The 17,626-nt window shown below is 48.6% G+C and overlaps 6 protein-coding genes across 6 annotated transcripts; 1 reads left to right on the forward strand and 5 right to left on the reverse strand.

Moving 5' to 3' along the window:
- Positions 1 to 1,940: 1,940 nt before the first annotated feature.
- TbgDal_VII7020 (receptor-type adenylate cyclase GRESAG 4,putative) lies at positions 1,941 to 5,744 on the reverse strand (the record flags this gene model as incomplete). Its single annotated transcript, XM_011776788.1, has 1 exon — positions 1,941 to 5,744. One exon carries the CDS (start codon positions 5,742 to 5,744, stop codon positions 1,941 to 1,943), a length of 3,804 nt encoding a protein of 1,267 aa, XP_011775090.1.
- Positions 5,745 to 8,694: 2,950 nt separating this feature from the next.
- Positions 8,695 to 12,294, reverse strand: TbgDal_VII7030 (receptor-type adenylate cyclase GRESAG 4,putative; the record flags this gene model as incomplete). Its single annotated transcript, XM_011776789.1, has 1 exon — positions 8,695 to 12,294. The coding sequence occupies one exon, from the start codon at positions 12,292 to 12,294 to the stop codon at positions 8,695 to 8,697; it is 3,600 nt and encodes a 1,199-aa protein (XP_011775091.1).
- An 11-nt stretch (positions 12,295 to 12,305) lies between these two features.
- Positions 12,306 to 12,611, reverse strand: TbgDal_VII7040 (hypothetical protein, unlikely; the record flags this gene model as incomplete). Its single annotated transcript, XM_011776790.1, has 1 exon — positions 12,306 to 12,611. The coding sequence occupies one exon, from the start codon at positions 12,609 to 12,611 to the stop codon at positions 12,306 to 12,308; it is 306 nt and encodes a 101-aa protein (XP_011775092.1).
- A 1,415-nt stretch (positions 12,612 to 14,026) lies between these two features.
- On the reverse strand, positions 14,027 to 16,315 carry TbgDal_VII7050 (hypothetical protein, conserved; the record flags this gene model as incomplete). Its single annotated transcript, XM_011776791.1, has 1 exon — positions 14,027 to 16,315. One exon carries the CDS (start codon positions 16,313 to 16,315, stop codon positions 14,027 to 14,029), a length of 2,289 nt encoding a protein of 762 aa, XP_011775093.1.
- A 537-nt stretch (positions 16,316 to 16,852) lies between these two features.
- TbgDal_VII7060 (hypothetical protein, unlikely) lies at positions 16,853 to 17,167 on the reverse strand (the record flags this gene model as incomplete). Its single annotated transcript, XM_011776792.1, has 1 exon — positions 16,853 to 17,167. The coding sequence occupies one exon, from the start codon at positions 17,165 to 17,167 to the stop codon at positions 16,853 to 16,855; it is 315 nt and encodes a 104-aa protein (XP_011775094.1).
- A 49-nt stretch (positions 17,168 to 17,216) lies between these two features.
- Positions 17,217 to 17,564, forward strand: TbgDal_VII7070 (hypothetical protein, unlikely; the record flags this gene model as incomplete). Its single annotated transcript, XM_011776793.1, has 1 exon — positions 17,217 to 17,564. The coding sequence occupies one exon, from the start codon at positions 17,217 to 17,219 to the stop codon at positions 17,562 to 17,564; it is 348 nt and encodes a 115-aa protein (XP_011775095.1).
- Positions 17,565 to 17,626: the final 62 nt, after the last annotated feature.

Raw genomic sequence — 17,626 nt, forward strand, 5'->3', positions numbered from 1 at the left:
GGGAAATTACGGGAAGTCATTGTTTTCAAGGGGCCAGTTATTAATACATGGGCCGTTTTTGGGGCCCACCGCTGTGCGGGGAGAAGATGCCTTAGTCGCGACCTGCCTTGGTAAGTTGCGGTTGGAGGTGGGCCCATGGCTGCCGTGGAGTTTGAACAAGAGTTTTGCTGTGGGAATCAAAGGGTCTTTTGTGAGGGGGATGAAAAGGGTGGGGACACACGGAAACCGGTTCCTGGTCAAAGTGGTGAGGCTTGCGTGGGACTTTCGAAAGGGGCAGAAATATAAAATGACTGCGTAGGGAAACACCGCCAGACGAAGGCCAAAAGGGAGAACCTGCGGGGGGTGCTACCCCACCGCCTCAGGTTTAGAGCGTGGTGAAGGGCTGAGCCCTCAGTATGGCACACATGCTGCTGCGGAGATTTTGGCAAAGATCAAGACGGTTTCGTTGCCAGCTGGTCCCTTAGGCACCTATCCCCTTTCTTTCCCACAGCAAGTAGTCAGAAGAATTACAACGTGAATGGGCCGCGTCACGAAGCGAAAAGAAGAGCAGAAGAATAGAGTAAGAAATAAGGAAAACTTGGTCACCCGCAGGGGCTGTATCAGGCGCAGGTGGTGCACGTGACGCGCACAGGGCACAGAGAACCCACAGTGAGCGATATTCACGCACTAGCCACATCCACCCAACGTGAAGTAAAGCAACTTGTCCCGCAAATTCGCTTGCTAAACAAAAACACGCGCAACTATGCATAGCAACGGATAGAATAGTTCATAAAGTGTAAGCAAAAGTCAAAAACACTCACCGTCACTCCTACATATTACCGTACACACGCCACTTTGCCGTCACCCACAAAACCACTAAATAAATAAACAAAACGACACAACATACCCTAACAAAAACGTAACACATCATATAAAAATTAAAAATGTATGATGATATTATACTTCTTCGCTGCAGGCATTACTCAAAAAAGCTTCAGTAAACATCACGACCCATCACACTTTCACCGCTTTCGCTGCCCTCAGTATACTGCTCTCATCCACCACATATTCACCTAGAGGCCCTCACACGGTGACCGTTGGCCCCGCTATCTAAACCGATTTGTGTGCCATATCCCTCATTCCTAGTGCCTTCACCATTGGTGTCTACATTACTGGTGTTGTCAATCCCGTTAGATTCGTCTCCACCTGTACCCACAGCCGTTGTCCCCCGATCGGTACTCAGCAACGGACTGCAAGCACTGAGGTTAGCAGAAACATCAAATACAATCTACCCACAATTACTATCCAACATATGACTGGCTTCACATCAGTGAAAACAGTGACAAACTATGATATCACATTGGGCGACTAACAGAATCAGAGGGTGAAAACGAAATGAAGAAATGAATCGAAACATGGAAGTTAACACCTAAGCAGAGGAACTTAGAGCCTACAATAAACAGAGAATCCCACAACACACACCCCAACAAACAGGCAAAACAGTAATGGGGCACACGGAAAAGAAACGAAGCAACCTGCACGATATTAGGTGACAACAATCCAATAAGCCAACAGTGCTTCGGATCGTATACTGCCCACCCACACATACAAACACTCCTGGACTAACGAGAGGGAAAGGTAAGTGACCGGGAGCTGTTTGCCGGACATGCAAAGATAGTTTAAAAGACGCAGGTAAGTGGCATCGGCTTACAACAAGAGGGTAGCAGTATATCAATGATGAAAGAAAATATTAAGTAAAGTTCACGCGGACGCTCGTGTTAACTATCAATGCGTGAAACGCAACACGAAAATGAAAGCAAGCTACGCTGAGGTAACAATAATCTACATGGACATCAAAGAAAAAACATAAGTGTAAGATGGCACGCACCCGCACATGCATTGTAAGAAGTAACATCTTCCAAGTACATTGCCGCGAGCTGCCTCAGCAACATCAGGAGAGGCTAGAGGTCACCCTTCAGCGACGTAACCTCTACTGTGCTCCGCCGTGACGGGGCCTCAGACGCATCGGAGCTTGCTACAATACCAACCGACGTCAAATCACCGTTATCGCCAGGATGGCTGGATCTTGATAGCAAAGGCGAACGCAAAACTTCAATACCAAGCAATGAAGGTTGGACCCCACCCATTAAAATAGTCGAAGAATTTAGGGAGTTATGTCCCACACGAAAGTCCGCCACGCGCCCAACCCTTACCGCTATACGGTAAACCACTTCCCGGCAGTAGGCCTCAGACCATCCGCTGTTCTTGCGCAACAATGACACACGCCACCGTTCGCACAGAGGTAACAGCAGATTCTGCCGCTGGGCTGGTGCGAACACACCGAGCAGCGAATTCAGGGATATGGCAACCTGCCTGGCAGAATCAGTTAACCCAGCATGTAGAGAACTCACCTCACTCAACGAGGGGTCCGCAACCTCATCGTCCAATCCAGGGCTATCGCGGTCCAGCCTCAGTGCAGCAAAAGTGCGACCGGGAATTGGGTTCAGCTGGTACATCTCCACAGGATTGGGAACACCGCGTAACGTTACAGGGCCCAGTGCAGTTACATCAAACTGCTCACGCTCTACCACACTCAGCGACATGTAGGTCGCACGTGTCATCAGCACTTGCCCGCCGTTCGCAACACTCTCTGTCCTTGCTGCCATATTCGCTGTCCGTCCATAGTAGTCATATCCCTTCGTCACCTCATCGTACCGGATGTCGCACAGTCCAGTGTGGATCCCAACACGCACACGCAGGCCACGCCATAGTCGGCCGTACACCTCACGGTCCAGATGTGCCGTCGGCGGAGTGTACCCTTCCTCTTCCTCGGCGCGCTGCAGTTCAAACTCACGGTATGACTCATCCAACGCAGCTGTCCCCCAATTGTGGTGCAAAAAGTTATGCTGCAAGTCACAAGCTAGACGCACAGCCGCAGAGGGGCTCCGGCACGCAATCATGAAGGAGTCCCCGACGGTCTTCACCTCGTAGCACCTGTAGTGCATAATCAACGCACGAATTAGCCGATGATGTGTCGCTACAGCGTCCGGCATCATCTCTGGGTGCGCCGCCCACTGTGCAGTACTGCTTTCGATATCTGTGAAGATGAGCGTCACGGGATCCGTTGGTTCCTTCGGTGCATTTGCGTTATCACGCGCATCCGCAAAATACCGACACAATACGACAACGATCACCACTACTAGAAGCAAAAAAAACAAAACGGCGCCCACACAAACACCAATCAACCGTGCCCCCGTCAGTCTCCCAGCGTCACGGTCCTCATACTGCAGCAGTTGAGAGATTGGTTCGGCAATCGGTGGGACCGACGGATCCAGTGCACGTGCCATTGACCACACAGCAATACCTGTCGCACCGTAGTTTGTCACGCAGTCATTCCACAGACCCACCTCCACCTTGCCGCATCCCTCTGTGCCATACGGGCCGTAGCGCATGTCATCAGCTCGCAAATAAGTCTCCGAAAAAAAGAGATTCGACAGAGTATCTGCGTCCACCTTCTTTAATTGCGGGAGAACCGTCCGCAGCAAGTTTCCGGCAGCAAACCCCATTAACGACAGTGGTGTCCACTTCGACTTATCCTTCATAGCATTGTGAAACTTTTTCACAGTATCCGACGACGGGTTCCCATCAGCCCAGTGTGGAAGGTTTGTCGCGAACAGCAAACGGTTACTACTCGAGCTTCCAGGACCCTTATCCCTAAACACACGGACAAACGTCTGGTAGTATAATGCCACCTCAGTAAAAGGGACGTAAACGAATAGCTTGGGGTTGGCGCTGAGGTGCTTCGCAATCACCTCGACGTCGTCCTGTTTGAGGCCTATGACAAACACGTCACCCTCGCGGGGAAGATAGCCTGTGACAGAGCCGCTGGTTGTCAGTCTCACAGAACTATTGAGACCTCCTTCAAACCGCTGCAACACCAAATGTAAAAATCGATTAATATAATATGACTCGGAGCTGCTGATGACAGAGTGCACCCCTATTGAGCCCTTCTCTCCCAAATACTTGGCGATCACAAACAGTTGCTGCTCCAGTGTGGCAGAGAGGTATATCACACGTTTGTTAGGTGTTCGGAGGCGAGGAACAAGAAGCACCGGATCAACAACAACGAAGGTCGATGTGCTCAGTAACGCTTCATCCGTAACGCCCATGACAACGGTCACAAGCTTTTCCTCCTCCTCACGTTTTAAACGCTTCCAAATGGTGCCTGAGCTTGTGTTGATCCTGTGCAAGAAGAATCTATCGTAATCTCCGAGATCCCCAGTGCCCACAAGGAGACTCGCACCTCCATGCCACTCCTCGGCCGCGTTCAGTGACAATTGACTGTTATCCATAAACGTGGCAACAGCTGCCAGCGGGGCATGAAGCCGGGACCCGTCCGTATCGCATCGAGATGTTCCCAACGCCATGAAACCACTCTTTACACTCTCCAGCCGAAAGCCCTCCACGAGCCTTTTCATGTATACTGCCTTACCACCCTGGTTACATTGACACGAAGCACCTAGTGCAGCGACATTATCGGGGCAATCACCACCATAATCTCCATACACAAGATCATCAATTACGTAACGCCGTTGATTGTACAGAGACTTTTTGAACGTTGAACGGTTCTTCAGCCACTCACGGGAGCTCAGCGCCCGCGACAGCATTTCACCGATAATCCACCCATACACCATCAGCTCACCATCATCATCATCCGTCAGATGACGATCAGACCTACCATAAAGTGATGCTCCGGAATGAGAATCAAGGTACGCTTTCATCTCCTTCTGAAAGCGTTGGATCGCTTGATACTCATTATCCTTGGCGAGTGGGTTCGTTCCCGTGGTGATCACCTGGCCATCAAAGTTACGAAACCCCTCATAATATTTCTTTTTAAATGTTTCGACAACAAAATACTGTATTGGGAACGGAGAAAGTACATAAGCACCAGATGTACGCTTGTCCTCTAGAAATTTCAGTAGAGCCTTTTTACCGTCAACGATCGGTAATGCAAACAGTATAACAGCCTGCGGATTCGTTGCCGCAAACTGATCCCACTCCCTTTGAAAATCCTTTTCATTGGCTGCCTTTGCTATGGAGCTTTTCAGAGCGAATGTGCCACAAAGCCCATAGCCCATCCTAGCCATCGCCTGAACCACAAGTTGGTACTCAGTGTCACCGAATGATACGCCTTTTAAATACATAAATCCCAGACGCCGTACACGCAGATGGGCAAGGGCATAACGCAGGAGGGCTAATGTCTCAGCGAGTGGATCCACCGAGATAAAGTACAAGTTGGGCCGCCACCCTCTAACCGCACCAGAGCCTGTGTACGGGGCGAAACCGATAACCTCATTTTTCGTCAGTAAATCGAGCGACATCAGAACACTTGTGTCACCAACCGGTCCCAACACAACAAGAATCTTCTTTAGGTCACTGAATCCTTTTAATTTTTGTTGTAACGCCATGATTGCCGACTCATTATTTGAAGAAAGGTGGGTAAGCCTCACAAACTCAGCTATACTTCCCTCATTTCTGCGCGCAGCGAAGGAGGCATTAAGACCGGCATTTCCAGCTATAATCGTCTTAATAGAACTGTAACGATTATAAAGAAGGGAAAATACCTCCACATTTATTTCTTCTTCAGCATTATCGCACAATACCATGGGTGCTTGCATAACCTGCAGTATCACCGCAAGCAGAAACAGTTGCGCCACAGTGCCACACGGAACGCCACGATGTCCCCAAACTGCTCTGTGAGGCATACCACGCGAGCTTAAGCCGCAGACGCAGATACCTTAGTTAACAAGGGAGTAAAATAAAATTGGGAGGAAAAACAATTAAAGGCTACTTTGTTCCACAGTGTTCGAGCAACAGCAATGCACACGAAAGCAAAAGGAAGGGAGGATAGCATGGCACCAGTATGGAGTATGCCAAATGAAGAGATACACGCCAACTTAGAAAATAGTAGGATGCATGGCATGGTATAGTCGGAGTCAAGGGGAAAGCACAGCACGACACAGACTCGACGCCACACGTCACTCAGCTTGCTAGCACCCTTACACGAAAAGGTCGCCTTACCTGCACCATCCGGTATAATAACTGGCACACCAAATGATGCTTTCAGTTTTACCGCGCCGTCTAAATCGCGCGGTGTGTGGCGGCATACCTCCAGACCTTCACCCTTCCTAATACGCTCACCTGCACTCCACCCATAGGAGAGGCGTGTACGGATAACCTCCAAGTCAGCTACAATGGATGTGTCTTGCCAGAGAAATCACACCTATCCATATTGCCACGGTATTCACTCAGCCTATCCAACCACTCTCTCTTAGGGCAATTTGCACAATAATACTTCTCGAGGCCCCGTGTAATATCGCGCGCTTGGTCGCCAGCCTAAGGTCGCGCTCTATTACAAGCCTGTGCCAAGTTATCAAGGGATATCAATCGAACCTCCTTCGGCACATCGCTCCTGTTAGTACCAGAGGGCACACACATACATTATGATATTGGCTCCTCGACTCAGTAGCTTCGCCATCGTATTTATGCCGGGTAGGCAGGTAGAGAACCACCGGTATTCTGTTCCGTAGCACATCTTTGCCTGCACCAGTCTGAGGAAGAACGCCCGAAGCCACTCCTTTCTCGCGCCCCACTGCAACGAGGATAACATGCGCGGCTTCAGCAGCCACAATCTGACAGCCGCCGCCTTACCTTCAACACGTTTCGGAGATGACCCCCACAGGTTACAAACTGACGCCTGGTAGTTTCGGTCTCCTCATCTTCCTTACCTTCGTTTCAGACACTGTGAAACCCAGTGAGCCTCGCACCAACACATCGTACAATGTGTATCCTCTCTGTTCGTCTGCCGACCCACGCGAAGCAGCCCTTCGACTGTCGACTAACGAGACCCCACCCATCATAAAGAATCCAACGAAACTGAGAGATATCCGCCTTCCAGCAAAGTATCGGCATATCCTCCGCAAAGCGGTAGTACTGGATGCCTGACATTCTATTCAAAGACTTGCTTGGTCGACCCGTTGTCATTATGAACAGAATAGGAACTAACACAGGACTATGTACTACACCACATGTTAGTCCAGCACTCCTAGGCCACTTGTTGGTTACCCCAACACCCCCTGTTCGGTTGGACACAAACCTACTGATCTATCTTGTGACGTGCAACCTAACGGAATACCCTTCGACTGCGGGGGCGATGCGGCTACCGCACACAAAGCCAATTACATTAGCATGATGTATGGACAATATTGCAATGCACAACAATATTTTTACTGCACTTTCGGTTCCAACCAGTTGTCTCCCGAAGTTCATCGCTGAAAGCTCTGGGTTGAACGCAACATACCTCACCTATAACTTCTTATTCAATTAATCAAGAAGCCGTCTACTAATAACCCTCTTCATCTACCCCGCACATCGCGCTCATCAATGATACCGGAATAACATCACGTCAACACGTGATTTGCTTTGCCCAAGAAAGGGTATGATAATGTTATGCTTCTTCGCTGCAGGCATTACTCAAAAAAGCTTCAGTAAACATCACGACCCATCACACTTTCACCGCTTTCGCTGCCCTCAGTATACTGCTCTCATCCAACACATATTCACCTAGAGGCCCTCACATGGTGACCGTTGGCCCCGCTATCTAAACCGATTTGTGTGCCATATCCCTCATTCCTAGTGCCTTCACCATTGGTGTCTACATTACTGGTGTTGTCAATCCCGTTAGATTCGTCTCCACCTGTACCCACAGCCGTTGTCCCCCGATCGGTACTCAGCAACGGACTGCAAGCACTGAGGTTAGCAGAAACATCAAATACAATCTACCCACAATTACTATCCAACATATGACTGGCTTCACATCAGTGAAAACAGTGACAAACTATGATATCACATTGGGCGACTAACAGAATCAGAGGGTGAAAACGAAATGAAGAAATGAATCGAAACATGGAAGTTAACACCTAAGCAGAGGAACTTAGAGCCTACAATAAACAGAGAATCCCACAACACACACCCCAACAAACAGGCAAAACAGTAATGGGGCACACGGAAAAGAAACGAAGCAACCTGCACGATATTAGGTGACAACAATCCAATAAGCCAACAGTGCTTCGGATCGTATACTGCCCACCCACACATACAAACACTCCTGGACTAACGAGAGGGAAGGGTAAGTGACCGGGAGCTGTTTGCCGGGCATGTGACATTAACGAAACGCACTGTTAGTCAGTAGTGTCGGCTTACAACAAGAGGGTAGCAGTATATCAATGATGAAAGAAAATATTAAGTAAAGTTCAGGGAGAAATTCGTGTTAACTATCAATGCGTGAAACGCAACACGAAAATGAAAGCAAGCTACGCTGAGGTAACAATAATCTACATGGACATCAAAGAAAAAACATAAGTGTAAGATGGCACGCACCCGCACATGCATTGTAAGAAGTAACATCTTCCAAGTACATTGCCGCGAGCTGCCTCAGCAACATCAGGAGAGGCTAGAGGTCACCCTTCAGCGACGTAACCTCTACTGTGCTCCGCCGTGACAGGGCCTCAGACGCATCGGAGCTTGCTACAATATCAACCGACGCCAAATCACCGTTATCGCCAGGATGGCTGGATCTTGATAGCAAAGGCGAACGCAAATTTTCAATGCCAGCCAACGAAGGTTGGACCCCACCCATTAAAATAGTCGAAGAATTTAGGGAGTTATGTCCCCCCTAATGTCCGCCACGCGCCCAACCTTTACCGCTATACGGTAAACCACTTCCCGGCAGTAGGCCTCAGACCATCCGCTGTTCTTGCGCAACAATGACACACGCCACCGTTCGCACAGAGGTAACAGCAGATTCTGCCGCTGGGCTGGTGCGAACACACCGAGAAGCGAATTCAGGGATATGGCAACCTGCCTGGCAGAATCAGTTAACCCAGCACAAAGAGAACTCACCTCACTCAACGAGGGGCTCGAAACCTCATCGTCCAATCCAGGGTTATCGCGGTCCAGCCTCAGTGCAGCAAAAGTGCGACCGGGAATTGGGTTCAGCTGGTACATCTCCACAGGATTGGGAACACCGCGTAACGTTACAGGGCCCAGTGCAGTTACATCAAACTGCTCACGCTCTACCACACTCAGCGACATGTAGGTCGCACGTGTCATCAGCACTTGCCCGCCGTTCGCAACACTCTCTGTCCTTGCTGCCATATTCGCTGTCCGTCCATAGTAGTCATATCCCTTCGTCACCTCATCGTACCGGATGTCGCACAGTCCAGTGTGGATCCCAACACGCACACGCAGGCCACGCCATAGTCGGCCGTACACCTCACGGTCCAGATGTGCCGTCGGCGGAGTGTACCCTTCCTCTTCCTCGGCGCGCTGCAGTTCAAACTCACGGTATGACTCATCCAACGCAGCTGTCCCCCAATTGTGGTGCAAAAAGTTATGCTGCAAGTCACAAGCTAGACGCACAGCCGCAGAGGGGCTCCGGCACGCAATCATGAAGGAGTCCCCGACGGTCTTCACCTCGTAGCACCTGTAGTGCATAATCAACGCACGAATTAGCCGATGATGTGTCGCTACAGCGTCCGGCATCATCTCTGGGTGCGCCGCCCACTGTGCAGTACTGCTTTCGATATCTGTGAAGATGAGCGTCACGGGATCCGTTGGTTCCTTCGGTGCATTTGCGTTATCACGCGCATCCGCAAAATACCGACACAATACGACAACGATCACCACTACTAGAAGCAAAAAAAACAAAACGGCGCCCACACAAACACCAATCAACCGTGCCCCCGTCAGTCTCCCAGCGTCACGGTCCTCATACTGCAGCAGTTGAGAGATTGGTTCGGCAATCGGTGGGACCGACGGATCCAGTGCACGTGCCATTGACCACACAGCAATACCTGTCGCACCGTAGTTTGTCACGCAGTCATTCCACAGACCCACCTCCACCTTGCCGCATCCCTCTGTGCCATACGGGCCGTAGCGCATGTCATCAGCTCGCAAATAAGTCTCCGAAAAAAAGAGATTCGACAGAGTATCTGCGTCCACCTTCTTTAATTGCGGGAGAACCGTCCGCAGCAAGTTTCCGGCAGCAAACCCCATTAACGACAGTGGTGTCCACTTCGACTTATCCTTCATAGCATTGTGAAACTTTTTCACAGTATCCGACGACGGGTTCCCATCAGCCCAGTGTGGAAGGTTTGTCGCGAACAGCAAACGGTTACTACTCGAGCTTCCAGGACCCTTATCCCTAAACACACGGACAAACGTCTGGTAGTATAATGCCACCTCAGTAAAAGGGACGTAAACGAATAGCTTGGGGTTGGCGCTGAGGTGCTTCGCAATCACCTCGACGTCGTCCTGTTTGAGGCCTATGACAAACACGTCACCCTCGCGGGGAAGATAGCCTGTGACAGAGACTGTCCCATTCAGCATTACCAAAGACTGAGGTTCCTGATAAAACCGACTCAGCGACATATTAACCACCTTTTCAATTCTATTTGATTCGGAGCTGCTGATGACAGAGTGCACCCCTATTGAGCCCTTCTCTCCCAAATACTTGGCGATCACAAACAGTTGCTGCTCCAGTGTGGCAGAGAGGTATATCACACGTTTGTTAGGTGTTCGGAGGCGAGGAACAAGCAGCACCGGATCAACAACAACGAAGGTCGATGTGCTCAGTAACGCTTCATCCGTAACGCCCATGACAACGGTCACAAGCTTTTCCTCCTCCTCACGTTTTAAACGCTTCCAAATGGTGCCTGAGCTTGTGTTGATCCTGTGCAAGAAGAATCTATCGTAATCTCCGAGATCCCCAGTGCCCACAAGGAGACTCGCACCTCCATGCCACTCCTCGGCCGCGTTCAGTGACAATTGACTGTTATCCATAAACGTGGCAACAGCTGCCAGCGGGGCATGAAGCCGGGACCCGTCCGTATCGCATCGAGATGTTCCCAACGCCATGAAACCACTCTTTACACTCTCCAGCCGAAAGCCCTCCACGAGCCTTTTCATGTATACTGCCTTACCACCCTGGTTACATTGACACGAAGCACCTAGTGCAGCGACATTATCGGGGCAATCACCACCATAATCTCCATACACAAGATCATCAATTACGTAACGCCGTTGATTGTACAGAGACTTTTTGAACGTTGAACGGTTCTTCAGCCACTCACGGGAGCTCAGCGCCCGCGACAGCATTTCACCGATAATCCACCCATACACCATCAGCTCACCATCATCATCATCCGTCAGATGACGATCAGATCTACTGTAAGGTGATGCTCCGGAATGAGAATCAAGGTACGCTTTCATCTCCTTCTGAAAGCGTTGGATCGCTTGATACTCATTATCCTTGGCGAGTGGGTTCGTTCCCGTGGTGATCACTTCCCCATGAGAATATCCACCACCCCGACCATATGTAGCATTTAAGGTTTCGACAACGAAATACTGTAGCGCAAAGGGAGAAAGTATACACGCACCAGATGTACGCTTGTCCTCTAGAAATTTCAGTAGAGCCTTTTTACCGTCATCTACGGGATACACGTACAGTATAACAGCCTGCGGATTCGTTGCCGCAAACTGATCCCACTCCCTTTGAAAACCTTCGCTGCTTGCAGATGCTTCCGTCGAGCTTTTCAGAGCGAATGTGCCACAAAGCCCATAGCCCATCCTAGCCATCGCCTGAACCACAAGTTGGTACTCAGTGTCACCGAATGATACGCCTTTTAAATACATAAATCCCAGACGCCGTACACGCAGATGGGCAAGGGCATAACGCAGGAGGGCTAATGTCTCAGCGAGTGGATCCACCGAGATAAAGTACAAGTTGGGCCGCCACCCTCTAACCGCACCAGAGCCTGTGTACGGAGCGAAACCGATAACCTCATTTTTCGTCAGTAAATCGAGTGATTCCAAAACAGTTTTGTCACCAAGGGGTCCCAACACAACAAGAATCTTCTTCAGGTCACTGAATCCTTTTAATTTTTGTTCTAATGCTTCATTGACATTTTGCTCGGAAGTGGCAGGCGCAGAGAAACTAACAGTCACTCCCGGCTCGGTTATATTCTCACGAGCGTGAAATGAAGCAAGCACACCGGTATTAAGAGCCTTTACGGTGCCGTTGGATACAACACTTTTATGTAGAAGCGAAAACACCTCCACATTTATTTCTTCTTCAGCATTATCGCACAACACCATGGGTGCTTGCATAACCTGCAGTATCACCGCAAGCAGAAACAGTTGCGCCACAGTGCCACACGGAACGCCACGATGTCCCCAAACTGCTCTGTGAGGCATACCACGCGAGCTTAAGCCGCAGACGCAGATACCTTAGTTAACAAGGGAGTAAAATAAAATTGGGAGGAAAAACAATTAAAGGCTACTTTGTTCCACAGTGTTCGAGCAACAGCAATGCACACGAAAGCAAAAGGAAGGGAGGATAGCATGGCACCAGTATGGAGTATGCCAAATGAAGAGATACACGCCAACTTAGAAAATAGTAGGATACATGGCATGGTATAGTCGGAGTCAAGGGGAAAGCACAGCACGACACAGACTCGACGCCACACGTCACTCAGCTTGCTAGCACCCTTACACGTGATTATCTTCAACATTGTGAGTGTTATGTGACTTTTTGGGATCGGAGAAGTGAGGAAATTATAATTCAACTGCTTTCGATGTGGATGAACGGATGAAAGACGTAATTAAATTATTATATGCCTTTACATTTTTGTAATTGCATGCCGCTTTATGTTAATTATTGTAATTTTCATACACAGAGGCGAAGAAGTATGTATGTCTTTGTAACTTTTTCTTAAACAAACAGTTGTAGCAGAGTTTGATTTTGTTAACGTTTACTTCCATTTTCATGGTGCCCGTACCCGTTATTCCGCCGTTTTTCAAACTGCGAGATGAAACATGTTTCTTTGACCGTCAGCGCCCGCTCCACATTGTAGTTAGTGTAATTTTATGCACCAACTCAACGTCGCTACTTCATTTATCATTAAATCATTTGGGGGTGCCCGCTGAGCCGGTGTACAACCACCGGGCTATTGATTTTTGTGTTGTTGTTAAGTCCTTTACCTCGTGAGAAACGTGCGATCCCGGTGAGGCCTGCACTTCACACTTTTTTTTTTTTGGAGCGTCCACAACGATGGTAGAATTTTTTTTTCTAATAGTTACCACCATTTCCCAAATAGCCGTCTGGTAATAGGCGTAGTGAAGCAAAACTTTCGTTAGTCTCTCGCTACTTTACTCCTACGTCACTGGATTCTGTCCCTCCATGTGGTGAAGCTGACACGGTATGCATCATCCACGCAGCACGTGTGCTCTGTTATCGGTGTTACCTTATTATTGTCTTTCTTACTCCCCCATTTCTACCATGTTTTATCAACCCAATAAACTGCACAGTTGTAACTTTAGACCTCCCTCCCATCCACCGACGGAAACAACGTGAGCACGGTAGTTTGGCCCTACTGGTGCCGGTGCCGGTGCCCCAAATGGTTTTCGCTTCCTTTCACGTTACGCGGCAGGTGGTGAGAATTATTGTAGTTGGAGTGGCGAAAAGAATAGGGACACTGATGTGCAACATTGCCTCACATACGCCACCACCTCACCACACACAACACAGAGAAAGGGTTAAAAGAAAACAAAAGATACAAGGCTGCGTCAGCTGCTAGCGCCTTCGACGCTGAAACCAAGTCCTTCTTTGGCGGTGTCGTAACTACAAAACTAAGCGAATTCAGAAATAAAGAGGGAGAGAGAGATAAAATAAATACCTCAGTTGACGCGGGCGAATTGGCATATCGGTTGACTCCCGATCTCTAATGTGTCCCAAGCAGTGAAAGAGAGGAAATAAATCAACAAGTTACTCTGTATAAACAGGGAGGGAACAAGAAAGTTTGTAAGTGGATGGTGTCTTTGTTGTAGATTCCTCTCCTCTCTTTCTCCTACTTATACCACCTATTCCCCTTCAACAGGTACTCACTTATTACCTCTTAAGCTACCGTATTAAGACCCCCTTCGAAGCCTACTTCCCTTGTAGGCGCTCTTTCTCCATTTCCAGAAGCATTTGTTGTTCATCACGCTTAGATACTTTACCTTTCGTAGGCATTTGCTGCTGAAAGGAAGCTGCCTCCTTCAAGAACTTCCTGAGTAGCTGATTATCCTGCTGTCGCTTCTCGAATTCATTGCGATGCTGGGCAAGAAAGTTCTCCCGCGCGGCAGCCCGCTCCGCCTTGTGCTTATCCGCCTCCTCTTCTTCGATGGTCCTCCGCCTGGGGATCTCCAGTTCTCGGCACGCCCGTTCAAAGTGATTCATCCTAGTCACGTCCGCAGCCTTTTCCTGTGTGGTGATCTTTAGGTGGTCAGCCAAAAGCTTCGTTACCTCCTGCACGAAATCGTTAGAATTCTTCTGAGCGATAATATCCTTGATGAGGAACCCCTTGTACTTCTCGCGAAGACGGCGCAGCAGCAACTTCCGCCTCTCTTGATTAACGTATTCGTTGTACTTTGCAATGCCCTGCGATTCCTTAGCGAGGTCAGCTGCCTCTTTCTTTTTCTTTTCGTTCTCTATACGTTCGGCCCTCTCCTTAGAGCGTTTCTCCCTCTCCCTTAATTTGGCGTCCTTCCTACGCTGCTCGGCAGCTTCCTCGCAACTCTGCTGCTGGTTGTAAAGATTTCTGGTACGTTCGTGGACGAGGCGGAGATGATCAGGTTTAATGTCCAGCTTCCGGCGTGACGCAGCTGGTTGGAGTTGCACATGTTGGGCCAAAGTGTCAAACGCCTCGAGTACCTTTATTTTCGTGGCGTTGCTGAAGGTAATAGAATTTGTTTTGTGATCAATCTCTACAGTGATTCCCGACTCGTGTAAAATGTACGGTTCAATTTCGTTCACGTAGGCACCCTCTGATTGCTCACTCTCCCATATCCGAAGCGACGACGCCTCCACCCGCGTCACCTTCGTGGCCATGTACTCCAAAAAGCGCTTCATCACTACCTTGCGAAGCGGCTGTTGATACTTCTCAAGGCTTTGGTCCTTCTGGACAACCTGCGATACTTGTGCAATGGCCCTGCTGGAAGCCTCACCATCAAATACCTCATTTCGCAGTAGCTCCACAACGGCAACTACACCCTTAGGGGCGGCCTGAAGCAGCTGCATTTGTTGCATACGCTGCACTAAGAAGTTCCGCGACGGAGCCTCTTTGAGGTCAAGTAACTTTGCAATTTGCTCATTCTTCTGAAAAAAAGAGTCAGAACCGCGGGCAAAACTCTCTCTTCCTTTGATGTTCGGAACACAGAGAGTAGCGAGGACCGCCCTCGACAACAGCGACTCCTTACGCTCATCATCAGCTAGAAATGCGGCAGAGAGTAAGCAGTGAGCATGGAATGAGTAGCAGGAGCACTCCCAGAAGAGTGTAGCCATCACAAGATAAGCGTCACTCTGACTTTTCCGGAAATCCTCATGTTGCTTTGTTTTGGCCAGCACCTTCGTGAAGCACTCTAGGGTTCTCCACGCTCCCTGCCAATTGCTCACAGCAATCAACGCTTCGAGGAGTTGGCAAAATACACTCACGGTTTTCTGTGCTGCGGTCACGTCTTTGTGGAAGCTCTCGCGGTCAATCTTTAGGGCATCGGCTGCCCTGGTCGAGTACGCCTTGTTTGTTTTTGGCCGTATAGGGTATAACAGAAACCTCAAGAAGAAACGCACGAAGCTGTCCGCCACATGGCCGATGGCTGCCCTGAACTTGTACGTCCTGCAGAGTTCAATCAACTTCTCTGTGGTTTCAAGGTAAATGGGGAGAAGCTTCCCGGAGTGCCCAATCACATTGAAGGTCAACATTTCTCTAGCAACCTCTCCCACAATTTTCTCCGCCGGAACGAGGTACAAATCCTTTACCCGCTGATCGATGGAAATGCCAGAGAGGGAGGAAAGTATTAAGTCGCACTCACTGCGCTTAGCTTTAGTTTCATCAACCTTATCATAGGCCCATTTGCACCGCTTATCGAGGTGATCCAATGTCGTGTTAACGATATGTCGTGTGCCATCTTCAAGGTGCTGATTGCCGCTTACTTTCCTGTTATTCCAGCGGAAGGCGGGGAACAGGAGATCAACCTTCACACCGTGCACTTGACTGAGACACAACTCAATGAGGAGACTCACAGCCTCTTTATACATAGGACCATAACGCACCTTGTTATCCGACAGGGAATGCAAAGCATCAATAGCATCCAGAAACTTTTTCTCCTTCTTGAGCTCCAGGGCCTTATTGAGGCAACCACGCGCCTTGTCATCCGAGTTTACTTCCGCTTGCAACATCCTTCCTTTCTCGTTTGTTCTTTTATTATTATTATTATTTTTTTTTTCTGTTGTTATTGTTGTTGGCTAACGGTTATATTTCCTCCTTTTTTTTTCTTCTTTTCTACTTCGTTATTTGCCACCTGTACTTCTTACTTAATCCTTTCCTTCTCCTCACTCCAGTCACCCAAAACAAAAGTGTACCACGCACCGTTACTCGTCCCCTTTTATATTACTGTTAATATTTTTGACTGTTATTAGTGGTGCAACCTTTTTGTTGCTATTACTACACCTTATCCAATAAACAACAATCCGTAACGAAGTGAACGATCCTCCCACCTGAAAAGGAAAGGCCGCGGGCAACGAAGCAAAATAGGCAGCCGATATTGAAAAGGTGAGATAGCGTATGACGGTCCAAAAAAAAAAAAAGTAATGAGGAAGTAAAGCAAGTGAAACAGCATGGTTAAAATAAATATAAAAAAAAGTAATAATAATAATAATAATAATAATAACAGTGAGCGAACATACCCAATAATTTTCTTCCCCTTTTCTTCTTGTTTAGGTTTGCTTCCTCATTACTTTTAAAGGAATAGGAATATCATCAAAACAAGGTAAAAGAAGAACTGCAGGATAACAGACATGCCTATTACACCGTGTCATGTTCTTCCCTCCACACTTCCCTCCACTCACGCTTTCGCACATGCCCCAACGCTTGTCTATTATATCCGACGTTGCTGTTGTTGTTGTTGTTGTTGTTGTTGTTGCTCTTACTTGTGCCTTAACATATATATATATATATATATATATATATATATATACGTACGTGTGTGTATCAATGAGAGGGAGAGGGAGATAAAAGCCATTGCTCTGCATTGCATTTGCAACTGCGTGTCTGCGTGCTTACGCTCCGCTTGATTTCTCAATGCCCCCAACTTTCGATTTCATTCGTCAACAACACGACGAGCCTCGACGGTTGTATTCGGTCAACACGACAGAGGCACTCGCCTCACGCGCTAAAACATGTATGGATGCCTGCAGCTCTGCAGCTCCCAACATGACATCAGTTGTGTCCTCGGCACCACTTGACTCCATTAGTGAAACTGCCCTTCTCATTGCCTCAACGACATTATCTAAACCTTTTAGTGCATCACCTACATCCGGCATTTCTATAAATAAAAATAAAATGATGGAGAGACGAAAACGAACGACGGCAGAAGCTGCCTCACTACGAAATCAACAGCAACCGCAATTCATACAAACGTGTTGGTAGTGGTGGTGTGGGTGTGGGTGTGTGTGTGCTTCTGTGTGCGCATAAAATAGTTAACTTAATCT

This window comes from Trypanosoma brucei, chromosome 7, assembly GCF_000210295.1.
Source record: "Trypanosoma brucei gambiense DAL972 chromosome 7, complete sequence".
Taxonomy (NCBI): Eukaryota; Euglenozoa; class Kinetoplastea; order Trypanosomatida; family Trypanosomatidae; genus Trypanosoma; species Trypanosoma brucei.